The 27,495-nt window shown below is 38.0% G+C and overlaps 1 protein-coding gene across 4 annotated transcripts in view; it reads right to left on the bottom strand.

Annotated features, from left to right (window-relative positions):
* EYA1 (EYA transcriptional coactivator and phosphatase 1) overlaps positions 1–27,495 on the bottom strand; it is an 83,372-nt gene that overhangs the window by 10,314 nt on the left and 45,563 nt on the right. For 3 of the 4 annotated variants that reach the window (XM_010080500.1, XM_010080497.1, XM_010080498.1), the window contains 5 exons: positions 25,826–25,915; positions 1,702–1,760; positions 1,444–1,604; positions 1,123–1,237; positions 709–830 (listed from right to left, as the gene is read on the bottom strand). In XM_010080500.1, the coding sequence (XP_010078802.1) occupies positions 709–830; positions 1,123–1,237; positions 1,444–1,604; positions 1,702–1,760; positions 25,826–25,915 (547 nt within the window). The remainder of the gene's footprint in view (positions 1–708; positions 831–1,122; positions 1,238–1,443; positions 1,605–1,701; positions 1,761–25,825; positions 25,916–27,495) is intronic. The other variant, XM_010080499.1, reaches the window with a different exon arrangement.

Genomic DNA, 27,495 nt, shown 5'->3' with positions numbered 1-27,495 from the left:
CCATTTCCTTTATTACAGATACTTAAGAACACATGAAAAATGTTTTCATGTAGCCCACAATTTTGAGGGAATCTGAGACAGAACAGATATGCCATAATCACGTTAAAAACTACAAGCACCGTTGCCATCTGGTACTACGAACTTCCACATACTCAAAATAACATATTTTATATTGAACCAGAAAACAGAAATAAACATTTGCCCGGCTGAAGCTTATTATAGCCAGTATGAATGAACTTAAATAATTACATTCAGCAGCAAAACATTCTTGATTCTGCTAAATTGTTTACCAAAATTTGCTCCAGAGCTCATGAAAACAAACAGAGCCAGTGCTTACCTTTACACAATTTCTTCTGCTAATCTGGGGAGACTTCACATTCTGCACCCACAGCCTACTAAAAAGCCTTCTCAACTGAGAGATAGCCTCACATTTTTCACAAATTATGTCAAAAAAGCAATTATATTTCTTCATAACAGTGGCAGCATCACCCTTAAAAGAGCTATATGAAGCTTTCTGTGCTGGACCACGAGAAACATCTGAAAAACACTTTTAGGATGTTTCATCATGAAAAGTGTTTTATGAGATCAGGTATTACTAATCTCTATATTTGCTACAGTGAATGTAGGTAAGAAATAAATATAGACTATAATAGATTTTATTTAGAATTACAGTTTAAAATGTATCACAACAGTATAAAAATAGCTCACCTATTTTAGTTGCACTGTAAATATTCTCTATGGGAAATACAACCCCTAGTCCATACAACAAGACTTTTGCCAGAGCTGGAATTAGCTGAGTAGTTGTTACGAGAATGTTCACACAATTTGTCCTATGGAAGAGAAAATGCAAACATCCTTTTTTTTTAACAGAACAAAACAGAACAAGGAAAACATTATCCCTCCCATTGGAACCCCTCACCATTACTATTGCCACTTACAAAGAAAGGGGTTTTTTCTACTTTACAGGAGTGCAAGGTATAGAGCGCCATGGTCAAACCAGAACAAGGAATGAGAAGAAGGTCCTTCAGGTTCTGTGTTTTGCCCACCAGACCAGGCAGCCTCTTCTAGGTCAAAAGCAGACATCCTAAAGTTTCCTAACTACCCCATACTCTTCGTACTCACCTCGAATGAATAAGGGTGAGTGCTTTCAGTGCAAGTGTTAACCAAGAATCTGTCAAAGCTTCAATTTCTGCTCTTAGCTGTAACCAAGCCTCTCTTTTTGCTGGACCAAGAAGACCTGTGGAGTAGATAAGGGCATGTCTACACTGAAATTAAGTAACGTTCTGTCACCTTCCTTTGCTTTCATTAGCTCCAAAGACAATATTCCACACACTGCTAAACAGCTCACTAAACATTACCATGTCAAAAAAGGAACAGAAACCAAAAGCTCTTCCTTTTTGCTACTTCTAATCTATATTTCTTCGATACTCCAGAGTCACTTGCCTCCAACATTATTTTTGTAGGTATTATATATTTCTTTTACTCGTCTGTAGCGGAAAGCCAATTTTCGCATCCAGTCCACTCCTCCGCGCACCCCTGTCGCGAGGCACAGATTCGCACTAGTGGCAGCCGCAGGAAAGCCGTCTGTTCCAAAGTTATAGGTGCTAGTCAGAGATAAGAAAAGCCCCAGGTTAACAAAAGGCAACAGGCTACATTCAGTCACCAGCTATTCACTTTGCTGCTTGTTCAGTTCTCTCATACCTTAAATCTTGACCGTTGTCGTCTGAAGACACATCGTCAATGTGAACCTGGTCACATTCCTAAAGTGACAGAAAGATTTTATAATTTTCTTGATCTTGCAAATCTCAAAAATAAAGGTATACAAAACTATGAACAATCTATTCATCAGGGATACTTTTAATTGTGGAAATCAGTAGATGGCAGTCTTGTTAAAACAACTATTTTACCTATTCCTTGTGCTCATTTCTTAGAATAAATGCACAAGATCATTAGCTACTGCTGTTAAAAAGCTTTCCAAAACCACATTTTTGTGTTTAGAAAGGAAAGTGGTTAAAAACAATTAGCATATGTGTTCCATAAATGTTCTTGTAGCCTTTCAGGTACCTTAAAACATCATGCTGCTCAAAGCTGATTCAGTCAGTGCATAAGTGTAACTGAAACCAGACATTTTGGTAAATGTAACATATTAGAAAAATTAAACCTGATGCTAACCGCCAATGAAATTATGACCTCTGATTGCTGTTGAGCCACACACCAACACAGCCCGAGGCCAGTGTTTCAGAGGAGCACAGACAAAAAATCTGTTCTTAGTTTGCCATTCATTTGAGAGTTGTGAGTTTCCTTCTCTCTCTTTGGTCTTAGTGCATGAAAGCAGCATGCAAAGATGAAGAAAATCTGAACAGAAATAGCCAAATCAAACCATCTTTCTTCAGCAACTTGTACACAAACTAACACGGCACATTCATAATTAGCTTTATCCATCACTAAATTAAAAGTCGCAATGTATATTGTTTATCCACTAAAAAAAACCACTAGAACATTACTATTAACAATTTAACTTCTGGCAGGAAAACAAATAAACCTCTGGCACTCTAGATAAATCTCAATTCAGTGCATGAAACAATAATGGATTTAAATTATTTTAATAATTTCCGCTTCTCCCTCTTAATGTGAAGTCCTATAACAAACATGATCTATTTTAAACATGAAAATATTTCAATCCTTTATTTTTGTGTTACTGCTTTCCTCTGAACAAATTTTTCTCTCTCCATGGATTTGTGAGAAAAGGAGGGAAGATAGAAGTGGAAAGAAACTCAAACCAGCTGTTCCCTAACAGAATTAAAATCATGACCCTCAACCCTTTTTCTAAAACATCTATTTTCCAGCCAACCCTCTCCCAGCAAGCAGCAAGCTGCAAGGAGGAAAAGACTTTGACCCTGTAACCTTCTCCTCCTCTCCTGAGGTCAACAACCTCAGATAAGAAAAAAAACTAAAGAAGTCTATTTGGCCTCACATGATGGCTGTGGATTCTAGATTTTTAAAAACATAAGTCTATGAAAAATACCTCAGAAACTTTTTAAACGCCTTGAAGAACAAGGTGTGGTCTTTTGCACTTGTACAACATACACTTAGTCTTACCGTAATACATACTCTTTTGTATTCTACACATAGGTAGTTTGTTCTAGGGAGAGACAACCAGCACAGGAAAGACAATACTACATTTGCTCACATTTAACCACTATGCAGTGAATTTCCTCCTCAGGCAGACAAAATGTTTTAGATGTACAGACACAGCTGAAACTACAAGTGTGAACATATGTTGCCAGGCTTTGAAAATCAACTTGGCTAAAAAAAAAAAGCTGGATACTTCTTCAGCAGATTATCAAATTCACAGAAATTGAGGTTTTTTTGCTTAGAGCTGAAAGGAACTGTCCATCCAAATGCCTATGAACTTAATGATTCAAACATGAAGTGAGTGTAAGCTAATGAAGGGACACCCTCCTGAATCTGCAAGTTTCTCATTGTAGTTACTCTTCCACTGCTCAGTGACTTCTCAAAGTCTCCATGGACAGAAAACTTAAGCTCGAGTTGTCAATGTAACAGTGAAAATTATCAAGTCAATAGTCTCCTCTCACAGCTTGGAATCTATGAATGACAACTGGAACAAGCTGCTGGAGAAGAGGATTCAAAACAGAAACCTGTGAAAAAGAAACTATTTTTTTTTTTTGAGTAACCACAAAACTAAAAGAAGGAGTAGAAAGATCAGCTTCTCACACCACTACATTTCAGATTCCACAGCTAGAGAGGACCTGAGGACTTGCAATTTAAATTTATGTTGCAAGGTCTTGGGACCATCACAAGCCCTGGGACATCACAGGCATTCCCTTCTTTCTAACCGTCTGTTTGGTAGGTAGAAAGTAGAGAACTGAAATGAAACGTTAGAAACAGAAAACATGGTATCGAAAGAAAAGGGGATTTTGGAGAGAAAAACCCAGAAAAGCAACATAAGAGTAAAAATTGGAGGGGTAAAGGCATAGAAGCAGTGTCAAGAAAGCAAGCAAAGTGAAGAAAAGGTCACGAACATCACAAATTTCAGGTGAAATACTGAATATAATGGTGAGAGATAGTGTCCTCTTTTGTCAGGAATAAAAGAAGAAAAAAGTCAAGTCAGGAAGTGAATGAGGCAAAATTAAAGCATGAAAGATATATGTTATAATTTGGAAAGGATTACAGACCATTCAGTTGACACCGTGTTACAACTAAAGGAAGGTCACAAACAGTGCACGACTGTTTTGTTCCTGTTGAGTGGCAGGACACAGCTTTGAGGCTAAATGTGAGCTTTGAGTGCCAGATATTTTTTCACGCTGTCTAGCTGACTCAGACTTTCGGATAATGAGTGATGGGTGTATTTTTCAACCCCTGAACACGGAAGGAAAAATGCTCATTTAGCATTTGCTTTTTTAGCAGTAAAGTTATTTAGGAATAACTCTTCAAAGAAGCCAATTACCTGCCCACCATCAATTCATCTGGTCCAACCTTCCTTCAGAACACCCTGTATTTGTTTTCACCTGCTTGCTTTGTGTGGAGCATTTTGCTCACGAGCAAAGACAACCACCTGAGATGCTGTTCAGTCTTCTGATTAGTTATAAGCAAGCACCCACACATTCAACATTTTAAAATAGCACTTTACTCAATATGCACCATTATTAGGGATATGATAAAATGAAGTTTGACACTGACCAACAAATAAAGTCTGCACTTCCAACCAGCACATTTTTTGCAAAGATATATTTTAATAAAAACACAAAGACTCATAAAATCCTCAAGTACTTTCCAAAAAAGGCTTCTGTGATGGGAGCCAACTTAGAGCTAAACAGCCATTCAAAGAAAAACAATATTGGTTTGTTTGCAGGCTTACCATTTTGAACTTTTACAGATATGTTTGACACTTTTGTAAAATTTTCACATGGAATACAGTACTAGTATTCTGCCCCTAACTTCTCCATCAAAGTGATAGGTGAAATACTGGAAGTCCCTGTAGAAACTCGATAAATACATGTTATTTATGCAGATGTATTTTATTATGATGGAACCAGTTTAGCAGTCAGCTCCAAAGCAGAATATTAAAATTGTTGGATTCCCTTTTAAAACAGGCTGAATTGGCAAGTAAGGAGCAAAATATCCTGTGGCTTATGTATAAAGATTATGCAGCAAACTGTGTTTTGCTCCTAAAGGTGTTGACCTTGGAACTTCAGTGTATCCAGTTTGCAACCTTCATGAGGGATTACAAGTGATGACATGTTTGCACTGATGGCTTGTATTTCAGACAGGCTGAGATGCAGCTCTGCACTTGGGGATCAATCCCTGGAAAGCAAAATGCACTTGGTATAGTTCAGGGATAATACTTTCAGAAGGGCAAAGCACCTTCGGTGTCTAAACTCTATTCTCACACAGGTCCATCTAAATTGCACTGATTTTAATAAAACCATTGCCAAAGTGCTTAATTTGCATTTGAAAATGAGATTTGGGCTACTAAAACATACAGAAATTTTAAAATACCTTATTCGCAGTGCTGCATGCATATTTTGTGTATGAGGCACAGAAACGGGATAGGACAGGTATTCGCAAAGGGTAATTTAGTCTAGGGAAGCGACGCTACTCTGATTCAGACCCCTGCTGCAGATCCCTTGCAGCTGTAGCCAGCAATCACAGGGCAAGTTGGTCAGAAACCTGGATGGGTTCTTCCTCCTGGTCGGTTTTCTGTGTGACCAGCACACTAGCTTGATGGCCACTGTGGGAAACGGCAGGAGAGTGGGGCTGGGTGGTGGGAGCAGTACTGGCCCTCCTGGCAGCAGCCTGGCAGCTGCCCAAGGCAGCACCCCCAGAGCTATGTCAAATAAGTGGCATGTGGAAGCTGGGGACATTTGTTGAAAAGGTTTCACGGAGAATTACACTTTAAGAAAGAATTCAAGGCAGAGAGAAAATTCATCTTCTTTTCAGTTCAGGAATGGCAGCATGAAAGAGCAAGCTATGAAATGCAGGAGGATTTAAAAGCCTGTAGGAGGGAGGCCCCAGGAAAAGGTATTTCCAGGGGGGAGAAAGGAAACATTTCTTATATACCTTTAAAGTGCAAGTTTGGATGAGAGAGGACACTAGATAGGTGAGAACACTCGTAACGTGCTCAAAGCATGCTCAAAGTATGACGTTAGCAGTGGTACTGGGGGTTGTCTGTGGACTTAGCAATTAGCCTAAAGGAAAACTATAGTGCTGACACATGTGACTTAGTAAATCTACCTATAGCAGTTTAAGAAGTTACTGCCCATGCTGTCCTTTGCACAGCTGGCTTGCATGGATCCATGTGTTTGTGTCCCTCAGATCTTTTAGTGTCACAATTGGTAGTTTAGCTTGAAACAAATCTCCTGCAGCAGCTCAGTTAAACCAACAGACATTACAGAGTAACTGAGACTTCTTTTTACATTCCCTTCCATCCGCTCTGTTTTGCAGCTTGAAGCAGCAGCAGATACGTGCTTGCAAGAGCTCCATAAAACTGCTGCAATTGTTTGCTAAGTGAAAATATGTCTCCAGTGAAATGCAGTAAGCCAAAGAAAAACAACAATTGAAAGTGAATGACTAGATGAGCCTAGCCTAAGACTTGTACATGGAAAGCTTGTGTCTTCTCCCTCCTCCATTCCCAAAGCATTTACTGACTCCTTCCTGCTCACTTTTCCTCCTTCTCTTTTCTGTTTTTGTATGATGAGCCAAAAACTCCCAGAGATGCTCCACAGTCATCATTCACAGCTCTTAAAATGCCTGGACCTCTGTAGTCGTCTGGAATCATTCCTTTAAACTAGCTTAGGTTCTTTATAAATATTCATATGAAAAGCATTAAGTTATGGCAGAAACGTTCTGCAAATATTTATATTACTTTGCTCCTTCACTACCACTCGTCAAGTTGTGCACTTCTGTCATAATTATGTAAAATATGCCTCACTACTCAATTTACTGTAGGAAAATTAATAATAATAAAAAAGAGATTAAGGCTGTTACACGAGTTCCTCTTATCTGTGCCAATACTATATGCCAAGTGGTGTGACGTAGTGGCTAGCATGCTGATCCTCTAAATTTCTTACAAAACTAACAAAAATAAATCTAATAATTCTGCTGTCTTTGAATAAACACTGAGTGTAAGATAATTCTGGACAAGTTTGCACATTATGAAAAGGAGTAACATGAATAATTTTATGAATATAACCTCAGAGGATGGCGAAGCGTTACAGTCCCAAATCTGCTGATTATAGCTAAGGTACGTTTCCACATTTGGTTAATCTTCTTAATTTACCGTGAGAAAACTAACACTACGCTGTCAACTAATTGTTTCAATACCTTAGTCTACAAAGTCAAATGAGAGAGGGAAAAAAACCCAGCCCCAACAACCACCCTTCAGAACAAGCTATTTTCATTTTGCCTTTACATCAGTGTGCCCATTGAGACAGCCTGGAAGCTGGCCAGCTCGCAGGAAATGATTGCTGGGATTCTCTGTTCCTCTCATATCTGTCATTATGCAATTATATCCACTGCTTCATTTTCCCTACTGAACAGTAGGGAAATTTGGTCATGTACATGTGAGAACAGATCTGGCATAACAAGTTAAAGCTGCAATCCTTTATAAATGTGATGTATCTGAAAAACCCTTAATTAAAAAAAAAAATCCTCAAGTGTACACTGCTGTGTTTTTAATGCAGCTTTTTATGACAGCAGTACATCTGTTTATGTCTTTTCTAGAAATAAGATATATAGCCTTTACGATATATACCCTTAAAGATATACACCTTTTCAGATTATTATCTGCTCCACAAATACTCATCGCTTCTATAAGCCATCACAATGCGCTTCTTTGGGAAACACAGGCTTACAGATGGACAGAGAATGTTTTTCCAAGCAACAACTGCATATTCCAAAGCTAGTTTGTGAATGAAAATTTTTTATTATAAATCTGTTGGTTTTTACATCTTTTTACTTATAGTTGTGATTATCGTCCTGTGAAATGAAAAAGCAGCAGATTGCTTCAACTAGCCTCTATTCTAATTTTAGAAAAATAACATGCAAGGATCCCAACATTATTTAACAGTAGTCATTAAACTTGCTAAATAGATCTTTGTTTTTTACTTGACTATAAGGATAGCAAAATCTCTCGTATGCATACAGGTTAGAAAATTGATTTTACATAGAACAACAGCACACCTCTATCCCATGTGTGTATATATATGTATGGCCTGTGCCAAATGCTCCTCTACTGTACTTCTGTACTTAATATACAAAAACCTCTGCACTTCCTTTCAAGCCGAGGCAATAAAGGCTGAAGTGTTGAACTTCCTAACCCGTCATCACAGAGCGCTGGTTAACATACAGCACAAATCCATGTGAAAAAGCAGAGACTATGGTTCGCAGGTTCTCAACACTGGCACTCAATTGGCAGGACCTGTCATCTCTGTCTAGTCTGCACTTTGTGACCCTAACATTTTCTCTTCTTTCCCACCACAATTATTCGTCGCTGAAGAAAAAAGGTGCAGATTACCTGTGGGTCAGGCACAGGATATGAAGAACAAAGAGAGTTCTTGAAATCCACTTCATTCTGTCTGACAATTTGTGGATGAACAGTCAAGGAATTAAAACAGGCTGTGAAGGCTTTCCAAACACTCCCATTTTAAACTCAAGACTATAAAAAGAAGCTTATAGCGTAAAAAACAAAACAAAACACAAAAAAAACCCCCAAACCCCACCTTTTACTGTTAAAATAGCATTATTGAAAAAAAAATTAAGGTCATTAGCTACATAAACTATTAGCTATAATAAACACTGAGGACTAAGAACTGAAACTATTTAACAAACTCATTTTCATAGCCAATGACTTCGGAGTGCTCTTTTGCACTGAACATGTAACCATTTTAGAATACACAATGGATGCCATTCTTTTCTAATAGAAAAAGTGATTAAAATCCTATTTTGCTTGCTCACATGAACAAGTGCATTTGGATTAAACACGATACTCCTAAAGTAAACAGTGTTTGTTCCAAAATAAATACAGATCTTATTCTGCAACTTGTGTTTATTGAAGTAGCTACACTAAAATCAAGGTTTACATTTTCATTTCAGCTGCACCTTGTAACTGGAAGAATCCAATTTAAAACAAAACATGACTACAGAAGTGTCTATACAGCAACTGTAATGTGCCAGTTACATTCCCATAAATAAAATGCAATTTTGATAGCTTCCTTTACCTTTTAAGTGTCACGAAGCAGATATTTCAAGAACTGATAGTGTCTCAGTATATATTACTCTGCACATTGAAATCTTTCTATTGAAAAGGAAGGTCAAAATGTAAAATCACACCTCTAGCACAGGGTCAGCAGTGCTCAGGACTATCACAGTAAGTGCAGTCCTCCACTTTAGGGTGTAGATTTGCTGTTCAGAGATACTCCCTATCGTTCCGAATACGTTCATTATGTTCCAGTTGTTCACACAAGATAAAACATAAATCTGTTCTATTTCTGTCATGTATGATCTTACTCAGTGAAGTGTTTTAGAGTGCCTCTCTAACAATCAGTTCTTGCTAGAACTCCGATAAAATTAATTGTTCTTCTATTTCTATATATTTTGCAGTATAAGAGAAGGGAAGAGGAGGGTGTCAGAGAAAGAATTTTACCAACAGAGACGGCTAAATATGATTTAAGTTTATCTGTTTCAAGAGTCTGTGTCCCTCCAGGAAAGGACAGTGTTCAAAATGTAAAATTCACTTTGTTTCAAAAGCTCAGCACTTCACATTGTAAATACCTTCTTTACAACATGATTTATGTTATCTGCAGATATACACTTTTGTAAAAAGAAAAAAAATTTATGACTAATGGAAGTCAGTGAAAATAAAATATGAATGTGTGTAAAGAAGTAACAAAAGCCATGAACCTGGTCAGCATGTCATGAATTATTCCCAAACCCATTAACTTGAAAGTATACATCTAGGAACATACATATTTGATTGAAACTATATAATAAAGGTTGTTCAAATGTATTTAAATTTTAAACAATTTCTAAATTAAACTTATGAAAAGAATGATTTTTCCATAAAAGCCTGAAAACAATGTCTCATATCTCAGGAAATGAAAGGTTCACACGTAAATTTTCACAAGGAGATATAAGCTATCCCCTTCAGTCTTGCGTGACCAATTCATTTAAACTTGGTGTGGCTCAGTGCTGTTGATGATCTCCTAATGCATCAGTTTAAATGAAGGCTACAATGCTCTGGGCTAGCAAATCTTTCATCTTATCCAGTAATGGGACAAAGACTGGGATTAAAATTCTCTCTGCTAACCTTGCCAGTACAGACATCTAAAACTTTTGCTCCTATGAGCAGCCTGAAGACCTTTGCACAACACTTTGCATTTTTCCCCCTCCCTTTCTTTCCCTCCTTGATGTCGCAGGGTGGATGTCAGCTCCTGTGCCGCTGCTCAGTGGCAGAAGTAGGGAGTGAGCTGAAGCACCGCTGCCTCGCCCAGGTGGAGCAGAGGACAACTATCTGCTTCACCAGAGCTCTGGGAATGCCAGCTGGGCAGGCAAGAGCTTTTGAGAAAAGGAGAAGCAACAGGAAGGTAAATAAAGTGAAAAAGTGATGCTACGAGCTTTATAGTCTCCTGTGTACTTCAGCTGAGCTGTACACGTGCAACAACCACTCAATCTGTTTTTCTTAAGAAAGGAAACCATATAGGGTCTGTTTTCAGTGGCACCTAGTATGGAGGTGCTCCTCACTGGCCACAGGAAACAAAAGAAGTTATGTGGTTAATAAATTGCATAAGCCTATAGGAATTATCTTCTCAAGTAAGCTAAGGAGGTATTTGTTATTCTTCCTAACTCTAACACTCATGAACCACAGCAGCACATTCCACAACAGCAGGCATCATGCATTTCAGATGGGTCGCATTTAGCTGGGTTTTGCACACACTAGCAAAGCCACAGTTCTGCCTATTAATAAAGACTTTGTGTCACATTTCTGTTCACTTATCTGCAGCTACGTATGTGGTGTAAATTAGTCCCACTTTCATGAAGTGAAACTTCATGAGCTTTCTGCAAGTCACTCATGGCTGTAGTATCATGTAGATAAGAAACTATTTCCAGTCATTCCCTCATATATGTATCAGGGAAAATTCCTTACCGTGATTTGTATTTCCTTTTCTTTCTTTCCTTCCTTCCTGCAGCAAAACTGAGCTGTTCTTGGATTGCTACTGTGGAAAACTAAATTAAAATAGATGGGCTTTGTGTCTCAGCCTGAATGTGCTAAGATAACTGCTGCGATGCATGCTGGAAGGGGGTCCACAACTGTTGACGGGTTCATTAGAAAGCAAACTCTCCTACTCTTCATAGGATTTAAGGTACCTTACAAATTAGGTTTACATATACAAATAAATCTAGTGCTGTCAAAAAACCCCACAACAACAACAACAAAACAAACCTACTGAAGCTTTTGGAATAATCACATTCAGTTTTCCCAAAACTCTCTGATGTTGCAGGTGAACTACAAACATCAGGAGGAGGTACACTCTTATTTCAGCCGGATTAAGAAAAGGCATTTTTTAATAGATAGTTCTCTGTAGGCCCTGGATGACGCTATTCTGGGCAACCAGGGATTAGTTCAGCTGCCATCCTTACAGTATTTGGGGGTGGGAGGGAGATAATTCTGCTGGCTCTATCTGAAGTTTTTCTCTCCCTGAAACCATCCCTTGCATCTCACTAGGAATAAGGCTTATTCAGCAGCACTTCCTGTAACTGGTTTGGGTTTTTTTTTTTTTTTTTTTTTTTTTAGTTTGATGGCCCAGAAATCTATTTTCAGTATGTTCTACAAGCCTTTTTACCTGTTTTTGTAATAAGTGACTGCAGTTGTTTTTCAACATCCAGCTAACCAATTAGGTAGTAAAGGGCCAAAGGTTCACTAAAGCTTTCTAGGATCCATCCTCCAACTACAGCCAAACCAGACTAACTGCCAAAATCAGATAGGTACCTCAAGGAAAACATCTATTTCTCACAGCTGTAGAACTAGACCTAGTGGTCTGAACATGAACTTCTGTCCATTGTTCATTGCTAAATGACGGTCATCTGGAAAAACCCATCACTTTATGAAAAGCTGGACTGTTACATTCTCAGTTTTTGTATTACCAGCAATAAATATTTACATGACCAACACGAATGATCACACTGAAACACGAAAAACCATTCAACACTCACTGAGCTGATTCCGCTTTCAGCTGCATCTCTATCTATCATGCTCTTTTGAACACTATTTTCAAACAAAAAAAATATTCATTTCATATATAGTTTTAAAAATATTTCTAATGAAGACATTTAGAATATTCAGGGATAAACATGCTATTTTTCTAGTTTGAAAGACTGTAAAATGGAACGTTCTTAAGAAATTTATTTTCTTTAGCACTGCCTTTGTGTTTGGGTCAGTAAACACACCTGTTTACCTCAAAAAAGGGTAACCTCCACCTATCAACAGCACTGTGGCTCTGTACTGGATAAATACATTTTTTTTTTCTGACATTGATCCAACTAGGTTGATTTTATTCTGTGTTGATACATCATTGGTGATCTCAGCACGACAAAGGAAATTCATGCAAAAATGCTACACTGAGGTCTTGTAATGCTCTGAAACAAGTTCTCAAATGAAATGTTTTAAATAGAACTGGGGTAATTGTGCATGAGAGAAACAAAGAGCAGGAAGCACTCAAAGCTGCCATGTTTACCTCTTAAACAGCTGCTACCTATTGCTCAAAAAAAAAAAAATCCCAACCAAAAAAGTAACAAATCCCTCCATCCTCCAACAACTTTACTTATATCAAACAATTAAAACACATAGAATTGCTGTATGGTTTTGGGAGAATCACTAAATTCCGTGTAACTCTACTCCTCATTTCAAATGAAAGATAATACCAGTTCTAACAGAATTGCTGCAGACTTAATCAATGGTTTAATCTTTTTGAGCATTCTGAAAGTTTATCACAAATTGAACCTAAATGCAGTAATTGTTAATATCAACTAAGTTCATTAATGTATTAATGCAGTCTCCATCACACTTTCCTTCTAGTAATATTATTTCAAAAAAATAAAGAAGTTAAAAAATAGACAAGTGATACTAAGAAATAACAATAATTATAAATAAATATAACTAATAACTATTTAAAAATAATAAAAAGCTAACCAAAGGAGAAAATGTTTCTCCTTTCTGCTGGATTATTTTAATTCATACATACCAATATTTTTTGTTATCTCAAGGACAATGGTATAACTCTACAGTGATTTTACTGATTTCTGAAGAATTATTTCACACCCCTGCAGCTGAAAGCCTAGAAGTCTCACTTGCTTTATGGACAAGAGAAATGGGAGGTATTAAACAATACACACAATCACAAGTAACTTGTTTTGGAACAGCAGTACTTAGAGGAGCAAGACACTGATTTACTGTTGTTCTGATTTCTTCTTTTTCAATGGGTTACCCCATCATTTTGTAAACATAATTTGTCACCAACACCAGCCAGAGCTCTCTGTAACTACTTTTTGCCTTTCTTTCAGATCTGTTATCCCTGCTGAGAGAATCTACTAAAGAAGAATTTTTCATACTGACACCAACTGTAGTCTTGCTGTGAATAACCACATTCCCATAAAAATCATTCCATTTATTGCAAAGTTGTTGGCAGACCATAGGAATAATAGTCAACTCAGGAAACCTTTTATCCTGAAATCCCATAGCTTAACCCTTTGTATGACCATATGAAGTTTACACATAAAAGCTATACTACCACACTACTGATTTAATGCTTTAGTAAAAGTATTTCTGTTGTTGGCTAGTTTTTAAAATTATTTTTTCACAGCACATTTTTTTTAACTAAAAAGAAAGGGAAAAAACTGGAGTCAACCAAGCAGTATTTCAGTGTTTTTTTCTTAATATGCAATGTTATATTTAAAATTATTGATTCTTTCCCAGTAGATGAAATAATACATTAGCATACATGCTTGAGTTTGGGTTTGATTATAATCTAAAAATTTAAACTCATATGAAACTGCCCACCCCCCTCATTTTTCCTACCTTCCTATGGTAAGGAGAAATATATGAATTTACAAATTTACAATATAATGGAACAATTAGAATAAAACCAGCTTGCTTTTTGATTTTTTTTTTTTTTTTTTGCCAAAGATACTTCCATTAGTCATTATATTTTCTTTGTTAAACACCAAACTAGTGGAGATCAGATTCAGGAAAGACATCAGTTCTGTCAGTCAGTCCTCTTTATAGTTTGGTTGCTTGTATTCAAATTTCTGTCAGAAATTATTGAAGCAATGGAACAAAAAAAGTAGGTGTGTTTTCATTGTCTTTTTTTTTTTTCTGTTTGTCAACTCTTATTTGTAGGTAATTATGCTTTGATTTATGCTTTATGCATTTGACCAAGTCCATCATGGGAGTTATGGATTTGTAAACGTACTTTTAAGAAAAATATCCACATTTTGTTCCAATAAATGAATTGAAATATTTGAGTTGTACTTTTCAGCTTTTCAGTCAGAGAAAGTTCTTAGAAAACCTCCTACTTGAGTTATAACTGCTGCTACAGTTGGCTCTCGCCTTTGCCTTCCAGTGTTAGGGAGGGCGTTATTCCCCTGTGTATCCATACTTTACATTCGCAATGCGAGTTACACAAACACACAGATGAAAAAGAGGAGATCCTTCAACTGATTGAAACTGTTTTCTGCAGTTCAGAAAGGATAATTTGCTTAGCTATAGCTAGCAATAATATTTCAGCTGGGCTCAGTACTCATGCCAGCAGTCTGTTCTCTGCTGCCAGTGAACATGTAAGAACTATCATCCAACTGCATATAGGACTGCAGGTAATGTTCAGAAAGTGCCTAGACTGCCCTGCTCCAACTGGACAAGGATCTTGGAAAAAAATAAATAAAACAAATACTCCATTCCTTCAATACCTCATTGTTTCTTTTGTTAAGCTTTTAATTTACATTTTTTAAAATCCTCGTTAAATCCTCATGCTTTAACAGCACACACTAAAATCACTTTAGTCCACTACAGAATCAGCCAGCTTCTTGACCACATCTAACGAGACATTCTAAAAATGCAATGAACGGCAGTCAAATTTTACTTTAAAACACAGAAAAATAAAAGTGACACTGCAATGAGTAAAGGGAATAATCCCCTCCCCCTTTCTTTAAAGTTTCATTAGACCATTGAACTGGATGAAATTCAGATAGAGGCCTTATTGTAACCACACTGAAACAGTAGAAATCTCCTGAGACCGTGAAACTCAAACATTTTGGGAACTAACTTCAAGCACTCCTTTTGTGCTTTTAAAACAAAATGAATGAAAGATACTTCTTAATTTTTCTCCCTGTAGCAACATTTTAATATGATTCCTACAAAAACTCCAGCACAAACAAATCTGTTCAAAATACATGTGCATGCACATTTTCTTAAAATTTAAACTACAATCACAGCAGTCATATGTAACCACACCAGCAAAAACTGCATGATGGCTCCCAAGATAGCAGATAACTGCACTGATAACATTCCAAACTAATGATAAAAATTAAACCTAGGCTGAAGAGGTTAACAGAAACTACCTATCATGCGTACTGCTAAAATGCTTATGCTGTGGTTTCAAACCTTTGTACTTAAGTGAGGATTGGCTAATGTGCTCTCATCCTGCAAAACGGCATGTAAGGATGACACTTAGTTTCACCCCACTTTCCTAAAATAAAAGGTGCATCATTTTCAGTGACTAATCCACTTAAAACGCCAACCTGAATAGTGCAAATCTGAGATTTGTGGTTTAAGATAGTACCCAAACCAACAAGGAGAGATTTTTTTTTTAAAGGTGACTATTATGCTTTCTTCACTTTATCTTCTGGGTTTTGCATTGGAAGAGTCCAGTGAGGGGAAAAACTGATTTGCCTCAAAGTGGTAGAATCAGCACAAAATACCTGCATCATGTGAACAGAAAGGGTGGGCTGGGAAAGATATTTGAGAGTAAATTAATGCTGATCTTAGCTGGAATAACTTGCACTCTTCAGCATTTACAGCTCCACCAGGGACATGACTGGTGATTTTACACATCTGTCAGCTTAATCAGAGACCAGAACACAAAATCTACTGCTTAGGAATGTTATTTGAATTTGTGAAACTTTTCAGATTTTTAGGTTGCAAACTAATAATGGATTACTTTTGAAAATTATGAATGAGTCATAACTACAGTATTTACATCTGCAGTAGTAGATAGGCTTTTGTTCAGTGGTATTCATAATATTTAAAGTAAAAAACATTTTGTTCACATGAGCTCCAAGAAATATCAAAAGCCAAAGAGAAGCCTCTCTATGAGAGAATAAATTGAAAGCAATACATTAATTGATAGCAACATTAACTGGTTTTACCATTAGTATCAACTATTTCCTGTTTCATTTGGCATCACTGTTCTATTATTTCAGACTTCTGGGATACTTTAAATAATAAACAGAGCCTATTCAAATCTGAAATGACAATTCTGGCTCTAAGAGGCCTTCAGGATGAATCACATCATTACTTAGTTTTGGATCTAACATGCTCAACCATCAAGCAGTGTACAACATCTGTGCTCAGGGCACGATCTGCACTGGCAGAAGTGTTCTGTGACACATATCGGGGAAAAGGAAGACCAGGGAAAATGAAGGAAGGAAACGGGAAACCTGGTTATCCGGGATATGGAGAAGGCTATTCAATTACTTTTCTGCCTCAGTCTTCACCAGCAAGTGCTCAAGCCACACTGCCCAAATCACAGAAGGCAAAGGCAGGGACTGGGAGAATGAAGAACCACCCACTGCAGGAGAAGATCAGGTTCAAGACCATATGAGGAACCTGAAGTTACACAAGTCCATGGGACCTGATGAGGTGCATCAGCAGGTCCTGAGGGAACTGGTGGCTGAAGTTGCCAAGCCACTATCCATCATATCTGAGAAGTTCTGGCAGTCTAGTGAAGTTCCCACTGACTGGAAAAGGGGGAACATAACCCCCATTTTTAAAAAGGGGAAAAAAGAAGACCTGGGGAACTACAGGCCAGTCAGATCATGGAGCAAATCCTCCTGGAAACTATGCTAAGGCACATAGAAAATAAGGAGGTGACTGGTGACAGACAACATGGCTTCACTAAGGGCAAATTGTGCCTGACAAAACTGGTGGCCTTCTATGACAGGGTTACAGCGTTGGTGAAGGGAAGAGCAACTGACATCATCTACCTAAACTTGTGCAAAGCATTTGACACTGTCCTGCATGACAACCTTTTCTCTAAAATGGAGACACGTTGATCTGACAGATGGACCACTTGGTGGATAAGGAATTGGATGGATGGTCGCACTCAAAGAGTCGTGGTTAATGGTTCGATGTCCAAGTAGAGATCAACAACAAGTGGCGTTCCTCAGGCATCAGTACTGGGAACAGTGTTGTTCAACATCTTTGTCAGAGACATGGACAGCGGGATTGAGTGCACCCTCAGCAAGTTTGCTTATGACACCAAGCTGGGTGGTCGAGTCGGCAGGCTAGAGGGAAGGGATGCCAACCAGAAGGAACCTGACAGGCTTGAAAGGTGGGCCCATGCAAACCTCATCAAGTTCAACAAGGCCAAGTGCAAGGTCCTGCACACGGGTTGGGGCAATCCCAAGCACAAATACAGGCTGGGAGGAGAATGGATTGAGAGCAACCCTGAAGAGAAAGACTTGGGGGTGTTGGCTTATGAGAAGCTCAACATGAGCCGGCAGTGTGTGCTTGCAGCCCAGAAAGCCAATTGTGTCCTGGGCTGAATCAAAAGAAGCGTGACCAGCAGGTTGAGGGAGGTGATTCTCTCCCTCTACTCTGCTCTTTTGAGACCCCACCTGGAGTACTGTGTCCAGCTCTGGGGCCCCAAACACAAGAAGGACATGGATCTGGCAGAGCAAGTCCAGAGAGCAGCCATGAAGATGATCCTAGGGCTGGAGCACCTCCTGTACGAGGACAGGCTGAGAGACTTGTGGTTGTTCAGCCTAGAGAAGAGAAGGCACTCTTTATCAGGCAGTGCAGTGATAGGAGGAGGGGTAATGGCTTCAAGCTGAAAGAGGGTAGATTTCTGTTAGGTATTAGGAAGAAAACCCAAATTTGTGTGTCATTGTATCTCTTCACAAAGCATATCTGCCTACTCTTTTGCTCATTTGTACTACAGCAAAATCTAGGCATCCCAGAAAGAAGCCCCAGGTACTAAACAGTAGACTACATGGAGTTCATACTGCTTACTAGCTCATAAGTACACACACCTGAAACACTGCAATGGTTAGTGATGACCAATGGCCTTCTGCTCTAAGTGTTGTGTTTTGTTTTTTTTCCTGTGCTTTTAAAAAACAGACTTTACTTGAAATGTATGAATAATACTAAATGGAACAATTACAACTTACAAAAATGATACAAAATAAAAATCAGTAGAATACAAATTAGCAAATACAATGGAAAACTGGAAAGTTTTATTGGATGACTATCTGCAATTTTTTTTGGTCCTTTTTTAGTTTGTATACACACATTTTCTAATTGTGTCAGCTGAGAGAGACTTCATGTCAGGATGTTTCTGAGGACTAAGACATTAAAGAGACCAAGCTGAAGCATTTTTAGAAAGCCAACTACAACCGTACACATTAACAACTACTACAACCACCAGATTTGGCTGTCACTTTTCCCTCTTGAGTACTTTAAGACCGAATTATCATCCTTGTATCTGTAGATACCATTCTTATCACTGTCATCATTCTTCTCTGTAGATGAGGAGACTAAGGCACACTGATCAGGAATTACAAACTAGCGGCAACCACAAATACGGACCTCATGTCACTTCATTCTACACAAATACATACGTAAAATACGTGCACCAGAAAATTGATTAGTACATAATGCCAGCAAAGGCTTACCCTGTAAATGTTCAGAGCTTGGAGCATAGCTTTAAACACAAAACAATCTTGATCTGATTTTTCCTATGCAGAGTTGAGCAAGCTTTTCTCTCTGGTGATCATGTTTTCACAATCCTCCTCCACTTCCTTGCTCTGCCTGGCTATGCCTCTGCAGCTCACGCAGCTCCCATCACTGACTGGACTTCCCATACAACTTAGTTAAGTTTAAATCTAGGCAACTTCATGCCTGTCACACCTGTCCAAAGCTGGCTCTACCACATTTCCACAAGGTGTGAGAGAATAAATGATGGACTTCCACACTGCTAGTAGTGTCCTACCAGCTCTTCCAGCTTGCTCTGGAGCTTGCTCAAAGCCTGCACTTAAGGTCTGGCTTGCATCCAAGCACTTCACTTGTTAGATTACTTGACTCTAGGACCAGATGTGCTAAAATGTTTTCAGAAAGAGGAGCATTTTACCCTATTGCGGTCATGGCTCTTTGCAATGTGCAGTAACCTGCACACAATAAGCCTGCTGAATGTTATTATTTAATAATGTGTATTATCATAACTCCCACAATCCCAAATCATGCTTCAGGGTGCTACTGTTACCAGCCTAAGACTGTAGCATATTAAAATATCAAGGTCTGAAGGTAAACAGTTCCCTTTCTCTTTGGCTTAAAGAAACAGAACATATGGCTATATTGCTTCAAAGGCATTCCTACAGGGCACTGCGTGCTATGGTGGGGACATAGCTGTGTGCACGGTCACTGAAGGACCTGGGAGGAAAGTCACTTAGTCTCCTGCAGTGTTACCAAGACCTACAAAGGAGAAAATTCTCAGGCTGATGAAAAGGAGAATATATGTTCCTGTCATGAAGAAAAGGTCTCCTTGAGGCCTAGAAGTGATTTATACGGTGCATTTGCTTCCAGCAGCAGGGAGGCAGCTTAGTTTCACCTGTACAAATCGAAGGCAAAGGCCAAAGAGGGACTAATACTGGAGAAGTTTTGCTCCATGATCAGGCTTCACAGTTGCTGTGCTGGGTTTTAGATGTTCCCTTTCTTAGGCTTGTGCTCTCACTACGATCTCCCTGGAGCACCTCTTTGTGGAGCAATACCTTTAGTGCCTGGTGTTACTACAGAAAGTATCACTATCTGCTTTAGTGCCATGAGAGTGTGCACTGCAACAGGGGCCTCAGAGGCCCTCTACATTTCTTTAGGGAACAGAAGGGCTCTGTATACTGCTGGATGTTGGACATCCCAGTCACGCTTCAAGTAGAAAAGCTGCCCTCCACACAGCCTGGAGCTTGCAAAGGAATATGAGGGAGAGGCAGTGTTGATAAATACTGATAGTCCAATGACTGGGAGCTACAAAAAAGGAGAGCAAGCACATCCACATCGTAAAATATGCAGGAAACAAACCACAAAGGGCAGTTTTCATAAAAAATACCTGGCAGTTAATTTCTCCCTATCAACTTGGAGAACTGAGTAAATCCAAGCTAGCAGTTACAGACTAGTAGAAGTCCTGGAAGGATTTATTGCCATATGGGTGGAAGGAGGAGGTTTACAGGGCAGAGCGTGAGAGTGCAAGGATATAAATGCCATTTAATTATTTGCTTTAAACTGTGAAAAGATGCATCTACATAAGTCAGTATCTCTATGCTTCATGAGAGCCGGGTATGTTCCTGTATGTGCAAAGTGTAGCATTTGTAAAATGTTTCTGTATTAACTGAACATTATTTAATGGAGTGAAGAGGCAGGAGAGTTAGAGAAAGGCAGACAGCTGCTCTTGTGCCACTCCTCAGCGTGGGAGGACGGGCCACAGCAGGACAGAGGAGCCAAGGTACTGTCTGGTAGCTGGGGGTGGGAAGCAAGCACCACAGCCCCCACCTGCCTGGGCTGCTGCTCCAGCCAGCCGTGGTTACAGACAGAGCTGCATCTTATGGAAATCACATGCAACTTTAGTGCAGGCAGCTTTACAGAGGGGTCTCTGCATAGTTATATGCTAATACGATGCCTTAAAGGTTCATTAATCTGAAGTAACACCATACTTGCAATCATAAGGCAGTTATGCATCTTTTTTTTTGACACACAGAAGAAACTATGCTCTGAATTTTCATCAGGAACACATTAATACACATCCAGGTGGATTTTAAGTAGGAATCTGAGGATAAATTAATCAAGGTCAGCATTCCTAATTGTTAGAACACAACTATTTTTCTTTTTTTTTTCCCCAAAGAAACAAAATTACTGCTTTACAGCAATACCTGATAGCATCCCCTCATCTTTTATTCTTAAGAGAAATACATCAACTAACATAGCTGAAAAACTCATGCCATACTGCCATTCATTATAAATGACTCCCATACACATATCATCACTTTGCATATAGAGACTCCAGAAGCAAAAGTGAATTGTGAAGCCATGAGCGTGCATTATATATCCTTCACTGATGGAAGAAAAATTAATGCTAATCATCATTACTGTGCCCTTATGCATTATTGCATTTCTCAGATATGTAAAAATATATTTTTAATAGCATCATAATGTAGATAACCTTATTTTGAGCCCCCTCCAAAGCCCACATCAAAAACCTGAAATGAACAAACAGAAATAAAAAGCCTAAAAGATAAAAAAAATAAATAAAACTACAAAATTATTTTATTTTAATTAATTCAACAGAATTCAACACAAAGAAAAGCATCTTATAAAAAGGTGTTAGGTAAGATTAAAAAAAAGAATTCTTAAGTGACATTTTCAGCTTCAGTAAATTTCTCTAAAGGAATAGATCTAATGAGATGGTACCATTTTAGAATAGACTTTGCAAAGCACTGAACTAACTTTTTAAAATAAGATGTTCATAATCGTTCACTACCAGCAATTACTCCTTTAATATAGCCAGTCATAATATGCACCTGATATGCCAAAGAAATGAATAAACTAATATTTTAAGAGGGGCAGCATAAATATGCAAATATATACAATCTTTAAAGATGTGGATACGTAGATGTCATGTTTCAGTCCTATCATCAAGTTGTTAATTTTCCTAAAACACTGGAGCATACATCCTAAAATACCTAATAAGTGTAATTGCTCCATATATGCCATTAAAATATTATACCTTATTATCTCTATCACAACATAATCAGCATGTAAAATTACACATTCTCTTCTGATGAGATAACTCTAGTTCTCCTGAGAGCACAACACCAATGTAGTTATTCCCTCTTGCACGCAATTAAAATTCTACTATAGAACAGCATATGAGATATTTAAATGAAAATTTTCAATATTGAAAACCTGAACTTCCTCTTCTGAAGCCCAAATGCAGATGTTTGAGTATAAATTTTGAGAACATTGCACTATTTTCTACAGTTTGGCCTAGTATACTTCTATAATTTCATTATGGAATTACTATTAATGCAAGAAAACATTGTTTATGATGGTACTTAGGTCAAGCTATATATTAGTAAACATTAATATCTTCCTTTCAGTATGTTAAAAAACTTGTCATACTCCTTTAACATGCTGTTTAAGAAATGTTCCTTCAAGATCTGAAATTATTTGCTATTATATCTATTTAGAATTAATTACTCCAAATAAATCTGTGCAAAGTGAAGGAAATAAGTCATCTCTTTTACTTTTTCTCAAAGCAATAAGGTAAGAACTAATACAAACCCATGGTGCAGTAACTATTTGTAACCTAAGTGCAGCTCACCCATTCATAAACAGAACACTGACTTCAGAGCTAGATGGTAAGATCTGACTGGTTTTTTTCACTGAGTTTGAAAAATGACAATTACAAATACCATTATTATTACTATTACATAAAGAGTAACATACAGAAAATTAGATTATTCATTTCCCTGGCTGTATCCCTTACTAAATTAAGATGGGTAAACTAGTTTGCAAGTGATACGTTTTGGCATTGACTCTCTTTATACAGACTAAAAAATGACTGCTGAAGTTTAGCATTTAACCTAGTAACATTAAATAAATCTCTAGGTTGATCTTTGAAAAGACAGTTAGGTCATACACAAATCAAACAGTGCTTCAGAGATCACTGCTGCGACTCTGCCTTTTGCATTCAAAATGTTAAATCAGTGTTCATCAGTTTATAAGAAGACAAAATACTTTCCCCCTAACTTGGATAACAAGAGAGCTGCTCTGATTAGAGCTTTCTGTAACGCGCTGGATGAAAAGAAGATTTTTTTTATTAAAAAAAAAATCAACTTGTGGTATCTGGAAAAATGTGCATCATAGGCCAAAGTTATGACAGATGACTGCCTGCCCGTAAACCCAGCCTCTCTATATGCCAGGAAGGATTCCCTCTGAGCCTGGGTGAGCCGAAGAGCATCAGCTTTCAGGTTCCTGCTTTGAACTACGCCTAGACCCAATGACATGTCTACACTGTGGGTTAGACATGTTCCAAATCCAGCTTTGCCTGTGTTCATACTATTTCTGGGCAAGGATGCCCAAGCTCTGTGGCTCACTGGCAACATTGCTTAAAACTTCTCAATTCCTAACAGCCCAGATGCTTACGCACATGAACTGGACAGCTTAGACCTGAGCAGGGTCACCAGGCTCAGTCCTCCATCAGCAAGAACACATGCTTTGAGCCTGTGGCACAGCCAAGCCAAGTTGCCTGCAGTTTTCATAGAAGCTTGCCAAGCTCTTGGGCAGTACCTGAACTTCCAAACCACCAAGCAAGGACTTTGAGTTTCAGAGACAGATACCAGGAATCTGGCCCAAAGTGGCAGGCCCTGGGAACCAGTCAGGCTCTGCTAACAATGGTGATGCTCACAAGACCGACAAACTGCGGCTCCAGGAGGACACATTCCTTCAAAAACACCACGTCTGCAACATTTCAAAAAACCTGACATTTCTGGTGAACTGAAAGACTCAGTCTGTGGCCAGATCTAGTCCCTACGTGATACTTCCCACAAAGTACAGGCTTTCTTACGCTCCCTCCCTGTGTATGTCCCTGAAGATTTCTCTGTGGCAATCCACGAAAACAAAAACCCACTCCCCTGCACTGCTGAGCATGCTCTTTTCTCCTTTTGACAGGGCATGGTCTTTCAGATCGGAGCTCAACTAGGCTGTAGACACAGACTATTACACTTGAGTTTGGAGACGCAAGATAAACTGGCTTGTTATGGGGGAAATACAAAGAACCAAGCCCATCCAGTGAGCTCCTCTGCTTCCCTGTTTTTTTCATACACAGCTTCAAAGTTCTTCGGTGAACAAAAACTGCTATGCTTTACTGTTAAGGCTCTAACAGGGCAATTAGCAGAAGATAATCTACTATCCCTAAGATGCAGTTGATGAACTTCCATTAAAGTCAGTAGTGCTGACAATCATGTATGAAGAAGTAGCTACAAGTCTACTAAGTATCTGGCTGTGCACAGCAAATGAAAACACAGTGAACTTTATTGAATGTGCTGGTTAGATACAGTAGTACTTTCTCTTTCTGCTCTGAATAAAATGAAACATAACCAGAAATCAGAAACAGATTTGGAAAATAACTAGCATTGTTACAGTTTTCTACAAATCTGAGAAATCAGTCCTATACATGCAACTCACTAATAATGATTCTTATACCCAAAACAATCATATCTTTACATACAGCTACCTTAATGAAGGAAAACACCACTTCAAAATTTAAAGAAATAATCTATTTTATTGTGAGTATAAAAAATAAATACTCCACTAAGGAATGGAAGAAAAAATAAAGCACATTTAAATAATTTCATTACATTCTAAGATGCCAAATCATCTGTGAGTGGTTTCTTTTTAGATGAAAAGAAATCAAAATATAGGACAGATGTTGGACAAACCACATTTGAGTCTATCACACACTGGCATTTTTCAAATTATTTTGGCTCATCTATTACATAAGGTGTATTTTGCTTGATTTTGAAAAGGGAAACATCAGGAAATATTTAAAGGCCAATTGCTGCCAATTAACTTTGATCAGCAAAAGTTGCATTTGAATCTTTTAGATTCTTTTGCCTGTCTGGAATAACACACTATTCTAAAATCTTGCAAAACAACAACTTGATGATTAATGTGTGTTGGCAGCCCCACCACAAGCTTGCTTAACAGTTGGATTTTAAATAAACATCTGTCTTCGTTATGATGGGAAAGAAATCTGACTGTTTTCATGTTTTCCTGTTATTAAAATATGATCAGAAATTGTTTTTTTCCCTTTTAAGATGAAACAGCCAGGCATTATGGTGACAGTCTCTTTCAGCAGTTCAGATAGTTTTAGAACGCTCTCACAAGCGTCGCCAAACCATAGCCTACGCAAGCTGCACAAGCCCTTGGCGTGCCAACGCCAGCTCCTCGCTGCACGCCGCGGGGGAGAGGCAGAGAAACCCTAGTGCATAACAAATCGTACCTGCTGCTGGGGAAGGCAGAAGATCCCCAGTAATAGGCCACTGAGATAGACAGCAAATACAACATTAATGATTTCCCTCAGGTTTAAGGTAATAAGTGCCCACAGTAGGATGTAAGTGAGAAATCTGTACCCAGACATTAACTGCTTATAGAAGCTGAAGTTTAATATTTAACAGCCTGCGCAGACTATTGAATTCTAATGCTTATAGATGCTTTTGGTGTATCCACTTCTAAAACTTGTCTACTGTGGTCACAAATCTAAGACCTGTGAGGACAAAACCCTACCATTTAGATTATTGTAACCTTTGAATGCCAGTGCAGACATTTAGTGTAGATACTATTATATATCCTAATGATTAAACAGATATTTTCTAAACATTTCCATATTAAAACTGTGAAACCAAAAATAATTGTCAAACCATCTAACAACACATCAAAAGAGACAAATATTAAATCACCTCTATGTGTTTTCAAAGCATGAACACTTACTTCTAAATCGTTAAAGAATAGATGTGTGTCCGCCAAATTGAAAATCATCTCTTCCATTCGGAGTCCAAGAGACACAGAGGTCGGTGGATCCTTAAAGAAGACATTAAGCGAGTATACCATCAATACCATGACAAACATACATACATACAAACTGGAGGAATTGCTTTTCAGGAGAGATTATTTGATGTATTAAATACAACATTCACTTGTTCAGTTTAACTTCAGCACCTCTCTAATCCTGTACTGTAACACTTAGCAGTAACACTCAAAAATATGACTTTAACTCGACTGATAAGTATGATTCTGCAGTGGGACCTCTGTGGTCACCCTCGTGAATCCCTGGCATGAACTCTCCGCGCTCTGTGCAGAAAAGGCAAAACCATTTCACCTAAAACGTCTCCAGATTTTACAAGTGTTCACAAGTTCATGATCAACCAGTAGCACAACAATGCTACTGTTATTCAAAATAAACTCTCACTGGTCACAAGTGAAAGGATTTGGTCCTGGGAATACCTAGTGACTTTAAAGCAAATCACCATTAATGTTATATTTGTAAATGGCAATTACATTTAAAACCACTCCTTGATTCTCCACAAAACCATGCTTTAATTATGCTTTCAGTTTGGCCCACCCATACAGAGTGAACAAATCTATTGTTTGTTATTAATACATAACACACTTTAACTTCTCTACAGAAATTACCATAACAACTTATTCCTTACTGAGCTAATAAACTCAAAAAGCATGTTCAGCATTGTGGTTACCAAATGCATTACAGATGTTTGTCTTGTTTTGATTTTTTTGTGTCTTATATATTTTCAATCTGAAAAATCGAAAAGAAAGCCTAATATATACAGTTGGTATAGAGTTTCTCATTTATAATCCCAAGTATATCCAAGCGCACAGAAGCATGAGTTTGAAAGAACATGTTATATTATCTCATGACACCCTCTATTAACAATGTTAGTTTGTTTGGAATTATATTTTAAATAGAACTGCAGAAGTAACAACCCATATTTTACTTAAAATCAGTTAATATTCTAAACTTGATGACAACTCAAAGTTAAAAACCAAGAGATGTAGTCCCTAGATTCTTTTTACACCTCTCAATCAAATTAATAGGTGTTTCAACATGATCTCTGAACTTTCAAACATTTTTCTATAACTACTGGTTAAAAGGCAAAATGTCTCAGTAGCAAAGGGTTGTAAAAGAATGGTGATTTGGCAGCTTGTTTGCCTTCTGGAAATGCCAAAACCTGAGTAAAACTAATCAGAAAAAGAATTTTAGAAAGAAGCATTTAGAAACAAAGCTACATAGAAAAGACAAAACATCTATGTTTGAACCGTTTGAACCACATACGCTACACTAAATAAGTTTTCTAGTATCAAAAAATAGCCCTTATAAGTGGGAAAGAAAACTTGCATCATCCTATTTGGACAAACTTTGCCCTTAAAAATAAGCTTTCTATTTAAACTGGCACTGCCAAAAAAAAGAATATTTGGCTTCTTAATTCAAATGGAAAGACTTTAAAATATGAACAAAAGTATTCTGCTTCTCTGTTTTAATATGGCTCTATTTGTAGAACTACGTCTTCCTTTATTTTACTTTTGTACACATGTGAGGTGGAAAGCAGGTGATACTTTCTCTCTAGCTAGGCCTGAGGCTACTT

This window comes from Pterocles gutturalis, unplaced genomic scaffold (assembly GCF_000699245.1).
Source record: "Pterocles gutturalis isolate BGI_N339 unplaced genomic scaffold, ASM69924v1 scaffold19994, whole genome shotgun sequence".
NCBI classification, from domain to species: domain Eukaryota; kingdom Metazoa; phylum Chordata; class Aves; order Pterocliformes; family Pteroclidae; genus Pterocles; species Pterocles gutturalis.
This window is presented reverse-complemented; position numbering and strand designations above follow the sequence as displayed.